The 14,336-nt window shown below is 35.0% G+C and overlaps 1 protein-coding gene across 6 annotated transcripts in view; it reads right to left on the bottom strand.

Moving 5' to 3' along the window:
- The window catches only part of ERBIN (erbb2 interacting protein), a 116,961-nt gene that overhangs the window by 47,464 nt on the left and 55,161 nt on the right, over nucleotides 1–14,336 (bottom strand). For all 6 annotated transcript variants that reach the window (XM_080636976.1, XM_080636980.1, XM_080636981.1 and 3 more), the window contains one exon: nucleotides 12,802–12,919. In XM_080636976.1, the coding sequence (XP_080493102.1) occupies nucleotides 12,802–12,919 (118 nt within the window). The remainder of the gene's footprint in view (nucleotides 1–12,801; nucleotides 12,920–14,336) is intronic.

Genomic DNA, 14,336 nt, shown 5'->3' with positions numbered 1-14,336 from the left:
ACTTGTGTTTGCCTTTCAAAGAGTGCATGTAACTGTGTCCGCCTCTAGGATGCTTCATCAAGTGAGTGGAGAGGGCAGTCTGAACTCGGGGAGTGAGACTACTAAGAAGGAACTGTACTCTGTGGATGTTTGCTTTTATGCTAGTGGCAGTGAGACATTTCATGCTGCTCCAAGTGATATTAACTTTCTTACAGTTCAGCTGCAGAGAGAAAGATAATAGCAGTGTGCCTTCTCATTCAGAATAACAGGTGGGACTTGGCTGTATCTCTCCGTGTATACGTTCTGAGAATACCAAAGCAGAGAAAATGTGGCAAAACATCAACTGCTAAATAGTAATTTTACTTACATAAGAAATGACATAATTTCTGATACTAGTCTTGAGTCTGCTTCTTTATATGTTTGTGCAGGACTGACCTGGTATGTTAGGACTTCAGATTTGGCAATACCACCTGACATAAAACACATACTTTCAAACTAAGTCAATTGGTGATGTCGAGTTGCAAAGTCACCATGCTAACTTTTCCATAAATTCAATGCATGTATAAACAGCATTTCTGTTAAAGCAGATTTTAAGATCTTTCTTGACAGGAACTTTTTTGCCATACTAAATGGTTGAAACTATTGGTTTTGACTCATGTCAGGTATTGTACTGAGAAGTGAAAAGCAAGAAAAGCACAGCAAGCCACACAGTTAATCCAGGTGTTTAAATACCTCTAAGTATCAGGGAGCCTTTTGGGAAACAGCTTGTTGAACTTGAGAACAATAAAATATAGAAGCAGAGGGGACCAGTAGGAATTGAATCATCAGCTATAATATAGGTGAAGATTTCTGACACTTCTGGTTTACTCCCACACCTGTTCATGTAAATGCACATCTGTTAATAAATATGGTTGCCCATCCCTGGCCGTGTTCAAGGCCAGGTTGGATGGGGATTGGTGCAACCTGGTCTAGTGGAAGGGGTCCCTGCCCATGGCAGGGAGGCTGGAAATAGATGATCTTTGAGGTGCCTTCCAACCCAAACCATTCTGTGATTCTATAATGTATACAGCTTCAGCCATGTGAGGTTTACTGGAGCTGTAAGTGGAGTTGAAGCAGAAAATGACAATAGGGAATCCTGATTTAACTCACTACATCATAATAATTAGATGTAATAAAGCTTCACTTCTGGAAAGCAGCAGTGATATTTTCAAGTCCAAGGACAGGTTTAAAGAAAGATTAGAAAACAGCCACAGAAAGACTAGAAATGTACATTACCAATTGCTGTCATATAATCTTTGCATTTAGAGAAACACTTCCAATACATTTAAATATTGGAAACAAAGTTGTGTTTCAGACTCACCCTGTGCCATTAGTTTCACTATTTGAATTACATTGAGAGCCTCTAAGCTTAGTTTTTAAGTTTTTAAGGTGAAACTGCTGGCCCTGGCTTGGTCCTTCGATGAAAGATTTCATGGTGAGACACTGCAAGCTGCCCAGAGAAGTTGTGGCTGCTCCACCCCTGGAAGTGTCAAAGGCCAGGGTGGATGGGGTTTGGAGCAACCTGGTCTAGTGAAAGATGCCCACGGCATGAAGGTGGAACTAGATGGTTCTTAAGGTCCCTTCCAAACCATTTTATGATTTTACGATTGTATGTTAAACCTCATGTTCTTATTGTTAGTTTCCACTGCCTGTGTCAAGAATTCATTGAAACACAGAAGACTAAAATCTGTCATAACTACCTAGAAAACAAAACAGAGAACATCTGATAGAGAGGAAAATGTCAATGTAAACTTAACCTCAAAGGAACAGCCAAATAAAATATTAGCTATCCAAATACAGACATGTTAAATCAATATGTACATAATCAGAGGACTCTACAGTAGTCTCCTGTTTGACTATGCCTTGGGCAAGAAGCAGCAACAGTTTTAACAACAAATTAACAACAGAAATTCAACTGATATGTCAAAGCTAACAGTGAAGGAGCCTCTGAATTTAATTTTGCTGCTGCTTAGAACCAGGATTGTTATGGTATACACCATCTTTACAAACCTCACTCGGTACTTCACTATGGATAAATGTCAGCTGTCATTCGAAAGAGCAGTAAATTGGGAACGACAGCATGAAATAAACCTAATGTTTGTAGCACACATTGAGATGATAGGAAAAAAAACACAAACAGGGGACTGCTGCTCTCTATCACGATAGGAAGCTGCATTCATTGCCTGACTACACAACAACATTCACTTTCCCCCAGTCATTTTCCTCCTGCATGTTAAAAACATGCAGTTACTGTTGGATTAGTATTCTTTCAGTTCTCCCACTAATAAATCAAATTTTAAAAGCAAGTATGAAGGAAGAGTATGTAAGAAGGCTGAGAGACACTGGAAAAAGATCTGAGAGGACAAATGGCTGTAAAGAGCACTTTATAAGAGAACCTGTTCCTCATTTCTCTGCTTTCCACCTATCCTTAGTGTCCTGAATCTTCTTGCTCATTATGGAAGCTCAGCATATCTCAAGGGTCTCTGTGACCACATCTTTCTGCTCTCCTTTTCTAACACTGTGCGAATGAATCAATTTGATAGCCACCCCCACCCTCCATGTGCATCTGATCAAAGGAGCGCTGCAAACTGAGATCCACATTACTTTCTAAATCTCATTTTTCTTTCTTTATATACTGATACTCAAGGATTATAGAAGGCAGTGCAACAGATTACTTAGGAGTTATCTAGTCTGTTGCAGCCTTATCCACTTTACTTGAAAAGCCTCATATGGACGATTCCTCATCCTGCTGTTGTTTCTTCCTCTACATGATAACAGTCATCATCCCCAACTGACTTCAGTGCTCTAACTTATTTACAAAGCATGCTTACCATTTTCCAAAAAAAAACCCAAACAACCAAAACAAACAACAAAACAACCAAACCATCCCACTTGTGGACTATGACCATTTACAGAGCACAGGAGAAAACACAATTTGCTGGTAATCTTTAATTATAACTACCAGATTCAAACTGAATCGAAAGCAAAGTTCTTTCTGTAGTACAGCTTCCCACCAAAGTGTGCTTTACATAACAGCTTTTAGTATTTACTCACCTGTTCTTTCCTCCCTGTTTTCACAAATTTCAGGCATTTTTAAATTCACTGGCTAGTTTCTACCAAAAACAGCACTTGAAAAAAAAAAGGGGGGGGGCAAGGGGAGGAAGAGAGAGATGGGACTGTAATACTTTTAAGAGAAATTTAGCAGTAAGGTAAGGAAGACGAACCTAAAATTCTTGTTGGACTAAGCCAAAAGCAGAAGGCATTCATCACTCAGAACTCTACTTGGCAAAAACTCACCAGGTAATGAGCCTTAACCAAGAAAGTGGTGTCTAATCATGACCGCAGACCAGCTGTGGACATGTCCAAATGGCATAAGGAAAAGGCCATATATAAAAGGTCATAAAGCGATTTCTGGTCAATGGCCACAGATCTGAAGGTAATCAACCTCAGTTTTGGATCACATAACATGGCTGAAATATGGAATTTCTCCTGATCTTTAACTCCCTGGAGAGCAATGACTGTTTTGGCACAGCTCATCAGAGCAAATGTGCACAAATGTCTCTCTGTTTAGACTGGATTAAGGCAACTGTAGGTATAATTGAGGTCCCACTCACCATTTGGAGTTACACTCACCTCCTCTCCTGCATAGCACAACCTCTTCCTATTACCTGAGTCAGCATAAGTTGCAGACCAGGATGACATTTTCTCTCCGTCAGATAATATTTTTTTTAATTCAGAAATACTGGCAATTCTGGATTTACAGAAAACTGTGCAAGTTACATCAACATTTGGCAGAATCCTTCATTGCAATGGACCTCCAGAGCTGACACCCCTATACGCTACCGTTTCAGCCCTACTGCATATGAGGGTTTGCTCTGCTGTTCATAATCAAGTTCCACCTCTTCTTACACATAATCACAAAATGTTTCAAAGAGGCTTGCAAATGAAAAACAGGAAAAAAAAATTAAAAAAGAAAAAAAAAAAAAAGGTTATGGTTTAATTCCTAAAAAGCACAGAGAAGGAAAATCATTAACAAATACAAGACCTATGGAAGCCATATGGGTGATGTTGCCAAGTGAGAGTTTACAGCTAGATCGCTCAGTTTGTGGGGAATGTGACAAAAGAAAAAAGTTCTCACCAGACACGTCAAAAAGCCTTCTTGCTGCAAAATAAATGAAACTATAGCCCACTGTGTACCAGTCCCACTCTGCACCATTACAAATACAGAGGACACAGAGGTAAACATGTAGGCTTGGTCTGCATGAACCTGAAAGCGACCTCAATTACATATATATCCTTCCCTCAGCTAATCTATCCATTCTGATCTCAACTTCTGGGCAAACTGCTATTAGGACCTGCCAAAAAGCAGCTTAACTGTAAAAAGAGCAGCTTTTGTTTGTTCTTCCACTCAGGCCTCTACTACAACTGTCCTTCCAACCAACACTATTGCCAACATGGCAATCAAAATATTTTCAGAATTCAAAAATATAGGCCACAACAGTCCGAAAGATTATGTAAAATGCTTGCACAATCTAAACTTTTAAACTGAAAGCTTAAAGTATCACTTGCAGTTTGTATTCTTATATATTTATATAATTTATAAATATAATATAAATATATATAGTATTAATAATATTTATATTAATAATTTATATATTTATATATATGTTTATAACATATAATATATCATATATAATATATCATATATAATATATAATATATATAATATATAATATATAATATTATATATTATATACATTATATTATATTATAATTAATATATATTATATATTATATATGATATATTATATATGATATATTATCTATTATATATTATATATAATAACATATAATTATATATAATATTATATGTAATATATAATATATTTATATATTGATATATAATAATTAACAATATATATTATATTATTATTATAATTAAATATTATATAATATATATTAATATATAATATATATAATATATATTATAATATTATATATAATATATAATATATTTATATATTAATATATATAATAATTAATAATATAATTATATATTAATATATTATATTATAATATAATATATTAATTTATATTATAATTACATAACATAATTATATATAGTATAATATATAATATAATAATATAATATATAATATATAATTATATATAATAAATATAATATATTATGGTTATATAATATATATTATGTAATATATATAATTATATATTAATATATATTACATATAATATAATATACAATAATATATATTATTAATTTATATATTTATATATTTATTATTAATATATTGTATAATATATAATATATAATATATCATATAATAACATATCATATATAATATATAATATATGTTTATAATTTATAATATTTATATTTATAATATTTATATTATATTTAATAACATATATTAAGTAAATTATATTAATATATAAATATAAATATAATAATATATTTTCAATCTGGGATTTATGCATACCTTGTGAATTAAGAGCAGCTCTTTTCATTATTCTATGTAAGCAGGGTGTTGTTAGAACCCAATCAATATAGGTCAGCACAGTGCTGACCCATCCATTCTCCTTTTGACCATTCATTCCTCCTTCCAAAATTCTTAGAGGGTGCCTTGCTATAGCTGTTTTAAGATCAACCAAGAGCTCAGGTGGTTTCCATGAGGTGCCTGTCTAGGCTGTAGGGCAGCAGTAACATCTTCCTGCTCAGAGCTGGAGTTGCAGCTTGACACAAGGTTGACCTCCACGTGCACAGTGTGGGACTCAGTACTCTAGTTGCTGCCATGCAGTTTAGGAGTCTTTCACATATTTAGTGAAAGCCTATCCTAGAAAAAAATCTATCATTTCAAAAGAAAGGAGCAACTGTCGCAAGTAAACTCTGTTCTGCAAATAGATACCCCAAAGCTCTTTGAAACCTGCTATATGTCAGTTGTTCCCCTTGAACTCAGTGTCAGAATTGTAAAATTCCTTGCAACTTGGTTTTCCTTGTATATGAGCATTACAGAAGCCTGGCTTTCTGACTGTCTCTTACTAAAGACAAAAATACATAAGCTTAGATACCTATAGAAGAAACTTACCTTTTTCAAGAAGTAAAACTGAAAAAAATAAATGTCAGTGATTTAACCTATCACCATTAAACTTGTTACCAATTCAATAAAACACTGATTTGAAAATTCATTGTAACTTTTCATCTTCTCTCCTCTTTGTTTATGCCCAGAAGTTCCCTTCCTAGAAAAACTTTTGCTTTATTCAAAATTCTGAAAACAATCTCCACTGGGTTTCTTGATTTTTTTCCTTGAAGTGGTTTTGCTTGACAAGTACCTACTTACAGCTTAGTAAGAAGATTCACCTCTCCATCTTCACAAAGTCCTTTTCTCCAATTCTACATGCTCTTAAAAAGTTTTGAGCTTTCCTTTCCCATTTGTCTTTCCTTTAATGAGGGCCACTTGCAGGATTGTAAGCTATGATGACTACTCTGGGGGGGCTCCTTTCTTAAGTTTACACAATGAAAAATGGAGGACTGCTTGGAAGGGTTTTGGAAAGCAAAACAGATAACATTTGTAGAGTCTATGTAATGATTAATGCCAAAATGTCAGTCAAGCTACAAATCTAACCAGAACAAGTTAAACAGTGTTTTAATTAAAAAAAACCCCAAACCAGACAAAAAAACCCGAACACACAAACACCACCCAAAAAAACCCCCAAAACCAACAAAATTCACACAACCTCCCCCCCTCCAATAACGAACAAAAAAACCCCACAAAACCCCAGGGAACACTTCCATAGGGAGATTCTTAAGCTTTTCTAGAGTTTCAAAGAAAAATGTAATCTTTGTTGTTGTGAAAACTGTAATAATGAAATGAGATTTACAATAAAATACCATACTGACAGCATATTTGACGCTTATTTCGTTAACGAGGTGAGTACTTAATGACATACCACCATGTACAGTAAAATATTAATTATTAATATTAACAATTAAGACAAAAGGCTCTTTCACGTAAATGTCCACATGTGGAAAAAGCAGGAGTACTAACATACAAACTGCATTTTTATGGCTTTGACCCCATTACATCTCTGCAGCAAGTTTAGTATTTCTAAATTTTTTTGTTTGAGACCAATTCTGAAATCCAAAATTTTAAATTTCTAATCAGAAAGCTAAAAAAATCAATCCAATTCTGTGAGGTTCAAGCTGTAACGAATCCTATTTTATACTGTATGTTAGCCTCCTGATCTGTTTAAATGGATAATGCCTCTTCATCATTTTCACCAAAACCAGTAACTTGCACTGCTAAATAATCAGACTTGATGCAGAGAGAGAAAACAACATGATAGTTTAGTGGGGGGTTTTGTGGGTTTTGGTTTATATTCCTTTTAAACACATGTACTGGCACAGCTAGGATACTTTTGGAAGCCCACAAGTCTTCCAAGCATTTACCCTCAAACCATTTTTAAGATCTTCCACTTTTTAGAACAAGGTATCTCTAGGCCTGCTCTAATTACGTTCCTTACACAATGTAGAGGGAGAAAGAGTGTGAGTAGCAAGACAGGTTTCTAAATGCTTTTTCCCTGGAAACAAGCAAACAAAAAAAAAAAGTATATCCAGTAATGCTGCTTCTTGAAGACATGCCCGACACACTAATTTACATAAACAGGGCAGGGTAAAATAGCAAAATGTGGAACACTAGGAAGGCTGTGGGCAGCAGTTTTGTTCACAATGCTGTCTTGGAGAATTTCCAAGGTTCAGGTGGCTTTCAGCTATGGCTAATTCATGGCTGGAGTACATAAGTGGGCTGGAGTATGTGTAAGTCTGCAGAGTAACCTGAAACTAAAGTGTAACATAATCATGTAATGACGCTTTGCTTCTCTCCTCTGCCCCACATCCGCTACCACACTGGGCTGCAAATTCAGTGTTGCCTGTTCAGTCACTTTCGGTTGACACACGATGACTGCCACTCAAAGCACGTCCCTTTACAAAATTAAAGGTACACTCTGCCTTTACATGCAAATCCACATCTAAACCTCACATAATTGCTCCTATAATGCCTTTTCTGTGGTATAAAAATTTCTTTGAGTTCATGAAGATATTTGTAATGAACTTATTTCAGAAACGAACACTCAAATTCCACATTCAAGGCCTCAACTGCACTGAAATTCCATTCTGTTCGCATCCTCTCTTTTACACAGAGACCATTTCATTCCGCAGAGACAGATTCTATTCAGTATTTCTAATAAGATAGACAATATATTTAAGAAAAAATACTATGAATACTCGAATAGAGAACTTCAAATAGAATAGCAGCCTATAGTTAGGATAAATTTATGACTTCTATATGACAATACAATATAGTAAAGCTACAGATGCAGGAGTCTGTCATTTTGTTGGTTTTTGTGTTTTTTTTTTTTTTTTTGCTTCACTCTCACGGATGATATAAACCCCTGCTCCCATCTGTTCGTTCTACCCCTTCATCCCTCTCCAGTATAAGCAGAGAAATACCACGTTTATGGCAAGTTATTTTTGTATTCAGGATCTTCCTCTCTTACTTCTCCCTGCAGAAAATAAAACTTGGATCTGTCTCCCTCTATTAACAATGAATAATTCTCAATTTCTTGAAAAACCATATTCCTAAAGTGCACCAGATGGGCAACATAAGACTAGATAATCTCCTAAATTCTTGTTCTCCAGTTCCCCAACTTCAGGCACACAGCATACTACAGCTAGTTTGCCAAATCAGCAGATGATTTTAAAACACTGAAGAAAACATATTTGTTCTAAATTTGAATCTGTTAACAAAATTATTTAAATTACTTAAAGTAATTTTATAGGCAGATATGCCTGGAGGTGGGGGGTGTGGAGTAGGGGGTGAAGGGAGGATTTTCTTTTCTTAGGTTTCATTTGTGTATGTTTCCATGAACATTCTCTGCAATACAGATCGACAAACTGACATGTTTCAATTTTCTGCAACATCACAGTGAAAGAGAATCACTCTTTAATATCTAAGAGACTACTGAAGATACCCTGATTTCCAAAACACCATGTTTATTTTGATCCTGTTAGTTATTTTCTAATCTTGCTATTTAATCCTTCAAAGGCCTGAATAATAGAGAACTTAAAAATTCAATCTTTCAGCATTTTCTAAAATACAGGATGTAATTCCTGGCATGGGAGTGCAATTTATTTATTTATTGTACCATATGTTCAAGTATCATTTCATCTTTGTGACTAGGATAAAATCAAGCTTCAGCTAAAAGCTTTAATGCTCAAACACACCCGAAAAGAAGCCATGGAATACCTCTGATATTGAGGGTTTATAATAGCCTTGGGAATCAGGTTAAAGTGCCGTGAAAAGACAACCAATATTGTCACTGCCAAAAAAAAATCAACCAAACAAAAAAAAAAAACAAACCAAAAACCAGAATTTATTGCCCACTGCCAAGACTAAAGGCAGAGTTAAATTAACTCCATTTCATGCTTGCTGCACATACAGCAGCAGTTCAATATTTTAGGCTACATTTATGCCATGACCTCTTCAGCAGCCATGAATAATATATTCCAAACCACATGCTCGTACAAAGACTTCCGTGTGCTCCAGAAGACATAGCCATTAGAGACTTGTATTCCATAACCCATCACATGCCTTGAAACATACATCACTTCATGCAAAGACTAGATACATTGACAGAGGAGTCAGACGGAGACTACAAATTAAAACTCCCACTCTGTCTGGCTCAAGAAGGCCAGAAGAACAGGCCTTCCTGAATAAGGTGCTGGACACTAGGTGCATGCAGGGAAAAACACGTCTCCTGGCTTTCTGTACTTTACTAAATCTTCCCTAGGCTTCTGCTTTTGATCACTGTTGGAGATAGGACACTAAACTAGAAGAATCCTTGTTCTGTTTCAATATTATTAAATATTCTTAAGTATCCATATTATATATTTTTATATATTTTATATATATTTATATATATATTTATATAGTTTTATATATTGCATATGAAATTAAGACACTTAAACCTGAAATAAAAAAGGCAAGACCTATTATCATAAAGATTGCTTTCCTGGACTGGTAACTTTAATATAACGAATCTGCTATCTTGAAGAATTTCTGCAATTTTGATCTTTCATTTAAATGTCAAATATTATACACACACATATAAATGTACACAGCTTTATTGGAAAGCTGCATGCTTCTCTGTGCAAGAGGCCTCCCCCTGTGAGCCAGACTCCACAATTCACCAGGTAACTTACACATGCTTTAAACCGGAAGTGTCATTCTTCATTTTTGTATCAGCTCTTTAGAAAATTAAGTACTTCTCTTTGGTAGGTACATTTGATTATGCCTATGCCACAAGCAGCCTAACTATCTTACGTGAAAATCTTATCACATTTCATGTATACTTGTATTTGAAAACTGAAGTCTAAGCAACTACCCTTCTAAAATACAACATTCAAAACTAAATGCATATTTGATCTAAAGGCATCTGCACTCCATGATTTAGCTCCATCCCCATGAGAAGAAAACACAGTATATCAATACTACAAGTAAACCGCAGGAACTATCACAGCTACAGGAATCTAAAACTTTCTCAGTTATTTCAGAATTTGGCATATCTGATCATCATGCACCAAGACTGATGATTAATCTCCAGTATTTTATTTATTTATTTAATAAAAGAGAAAGCAATCCCTGTGTTTCCAAAAAAGCCTGCTACTTTCACACTGTATTCTTTCACTATCTAACAAAGACAATGGAAGAATCAGATATTTTTATCAGTTTTGCTAGGCTTGGAAAACTAGTAAACACCCTCCTATTTGGCTCTATTATAGGCATACATCAGAACAGTCATGGACAGTGGGAAACAGAGCAATAAATTCTTACCAAGAGGAAAGCAGACTCAAGAGAAGAGAACAGGCTTGCAGTTGTCAAGAGAAAAATGTTCTGTGATTGCAACAGTAGATAGGGAAACAGAAAGAGAAAGGCACTTCATCTAACAAACTGAAGTCTCAAATAATACTAAATTTATTACAGAATAAATAGCTGTTTTCTTAGGTCACCCAACAGGGATGAACAGGGACCCTGATGCGGGTTTTTTGAGTTTTACAGAGCTTTCAGCAACAGTGGGAGACAAGATACCCCAAGCAAATAAGCATGTGAACTCAGGACTATTTTTGATGTGCAATACTAGAAAGAGAAGCTATCTAAACTGTGATAAGACTGAGAACAGGCAGATACGAACAGTTCACATAAATAAGCTTGCGTCCTGGCATTTCTCAAAAAGGTGTTAAGAACAAAACAAACCCTAGAAAACAGAGCTGCACAATTTCCTGCAATTAGTATAGCATATAATTCAGCTATTGCCTCCTTAAATTCTTTATGTCTCAGAGGAGTAAGTTCTCTTTGAACAGCTCTCTGAAGGCTTAACTAAAGGTTATGCCTTTTTGGATGGACAAGGAACTCTCCGGCTGGTCAGCGACCAGCTGCCTATTTTGGTACATGAGCTACGGAATTTGCCAGCACTAGAACTCCAATGCCCTTTTGCTGCTTTTAAGTTTTCTGCATTGACAACTTGTGCTAGAAGCAGTTAATCCTTTCAACAGTTCAGACTAGGACAAAAGATAATTATTTTTCTGTTGTGTGTCACTATGAAAGTTTTAAGGCTAGTGTTCTTTGAGAAAGACTATTAATCCACTTGTACCAGGAACACGGCAGTAACAATCAGGTCAATTTGTCACGCTAAATGCTGTGTTCATTAGGCAGAAATAATAAAGCAACAGTTTAAGCAGAGACTGGGCTACAATCAAGGAGAACGCCAACACTGCAACAACTGGAAAACTTTCTTAACAAAGCAGAGCTCACTTAACTTTCTGGAGTCATAACTAGCTAGCTGTCCAAACAAAGCACTGAATTTAATATAATAAAATCTTTGGCATATTTATGTAATTCTTATTTTCAAATATAATCTCAAGGGGAGGTCCTCTTACTTCACTTTGAATTAGGAAGACAAGACTATTATATCCTCATCAATTAGCACGATTGAACTTTTTCTTTTCTCTCAAATAAGCCACACAACTAAGTCTGATGACAACATAACTTATTTCAATTTCCTCAGTTTCAATCTGCCAGCTTGCCAAAGCAGTATCATTAATACAACTCCATGTATACAATACTTGGCTGACAATGTTTCATAAATTATAAAAGGGTGACTCACACAGAGTGATAGATTTTTAACAAGTCAGACAAGTGAACCAGTGTCCATAGACAATTCTCCCCATGCAGCAGAGGTTACTAACCCCAGAGCATGACAGCAAAGCAGCCAAGTACTTATTGGCTGCTCATTCCAGACAGCTCATTAAAATAAACCAAAAACATTTTCATGTGAAACAAAGTATAAAAACAGAATCCAGAAAAATTTTACAAATTCTTGTGCAAATTATCTTCAGTTTAGTGAAAAATGAGGAAAGCCATTAAATATACAAATATGAGCATATGCGTATTGAGAAAATATTAAAATAGTTTATAATATCAGTTTTCAGTAATGAATCTCAAAGTACAAACCAATCAATTTGAGAGATACAATTAAAAATCACAACCAGACCACAAAAGAGAATATTTTCTATTAAGAAGTTATTTACAGTAGTAGTTTAACATTTACTAGTTGTACTGCTTCTAAAAATTACATTTTCAGTAGTGCCTTTGTACAGTCAGTGGTGGTTTGCCTTTTAGTTACCCCAACATAAAAAGGGAAGCGACTTACCATTCTTGCTGACATCCAGTTCCCTGAGATTAATGAGATTTGCAATGGATGCTGGCAATGTGGTTAGGTCATTGTCTGGCAAACTCAGCTTGTACAGAGCCTGACAGTTAAAAAGTTGCTATTGAAACAAAAGAAAAAAAAAAAAGTGAATGTGACTTTCTCTTAGTTTCCTCTATATAGCTTTTGGTTTTAATCCCTTTAAACTTCTGACCTGACAGTTTGAAGGCCAAATTATTTAGAGGTTTTGACTACAAAAACTTTATTTAACTGGTTTTATTAAAAATTGATTAGGTTTACAATGTCTTGGAAAGAAAAAAATGGCAGTCACAACAAGCCAGCAGCTATGCTTCACTCTTCCTACAAATTCCTTCGAGTATCACAGAAACTGTGACCTGTAGTTACATAGAGTCCTGCAAACCTTGCAAAATGTTTTCCATAATAGGCATGCCATGTCATATCCCAGAGGTATTTACAATTTCCTCAAAAAAAAAAAAAAGGACGTTTTTTAAAACATCAAATAGTTCTGGAACAGAGGATTCGATTCAAATCCTGTTCCCACTCTTCTCTAGAAGATAAAATTTCATTCTGTTTCATCTTACAAGATCTAAAAAGATCCCCTTCCATGGTTTCCACCTCAAGTACACAAAAATCCAACAAATTAGGATGAAAACTAGTGGAAGCTTGATCTAAGAATATAGAAAACTATATAATGCAGATACAGAGATTATAATTTGTATCAAAAATATCTCTTATTATATGCAAAGTACCTTCAGATTTTTATTCAGAAGCTTTACAAATTTACACAATAAGGCACATAATATTAGTGTAATGGAAGAAAAATCTTTTTTTACATATCCAAAATATGTAGGAAACTTACAGATAGTACAAAAGAAATAACTCTGAGAAAATGGTTGAAAAGATTCATCTGAACAATTTATGTTGAATATTCCTTTCCTGACAATTTTGGGTAATGCATGAGTACCTGGACTTAGTGTTCTTTTCTTTTGGAACTCTGAGAAAAGATTAAGTGTTCTATGACTGAAAAAATTTTCCCAATCAACATCATAACAATGGGCTTACTTCAAGCAAAATTTCTTGCGTATCTCTCAATTACAATGCCATTATGTCAACCACAGACTGTCTAACAAGCTCCACTCACGTAACATTTGCATATCCCACCCCAGAACAAAAGCAAACATAAATTAGCAATTGGACAGTTCAAGGAATGAGCTTTAACTTGCCTACTAATGTTTCCAATACCTCAGAAATGTGCCTCTGTTAGAACTAGTTGATATCATTAAGGCTTTGAAGAGTTACGAGTTAGTTAGGGTATTATATTAGAAGGAGAACTTTGATGAGGTCATGTGTTTTGGAGCCGTTCCTGTATTTCAGTACTTCAAGCAAGAAAATATACTTAAAACTTATCCCTGAAAACAACAAGCTGGACTCTTGGAATCATTAGAAATTTCCCCAATCAGGCAATTTGCAATTGGAGCAAATGCAGCACAGAGAATTGCAAGATCCCTAAAGGAAAA

This window comes from Psittacula echo (genome assembly GCF_963264785.1).
Source record: "Psittacula echo genome assembly, chromosome: Z".
NCBI classification, from domain to species: Eukaryota; Metazoa; Chordata; class Aves; order Psittaciformes; family Psittacidae; genus Psittacula; species Psittacula echo.
The sequence above is the reverse complement of the archived record's forward strand: the minus strand, read 5'-3'. Positions and strand labels throughout refer to the sequence as shown.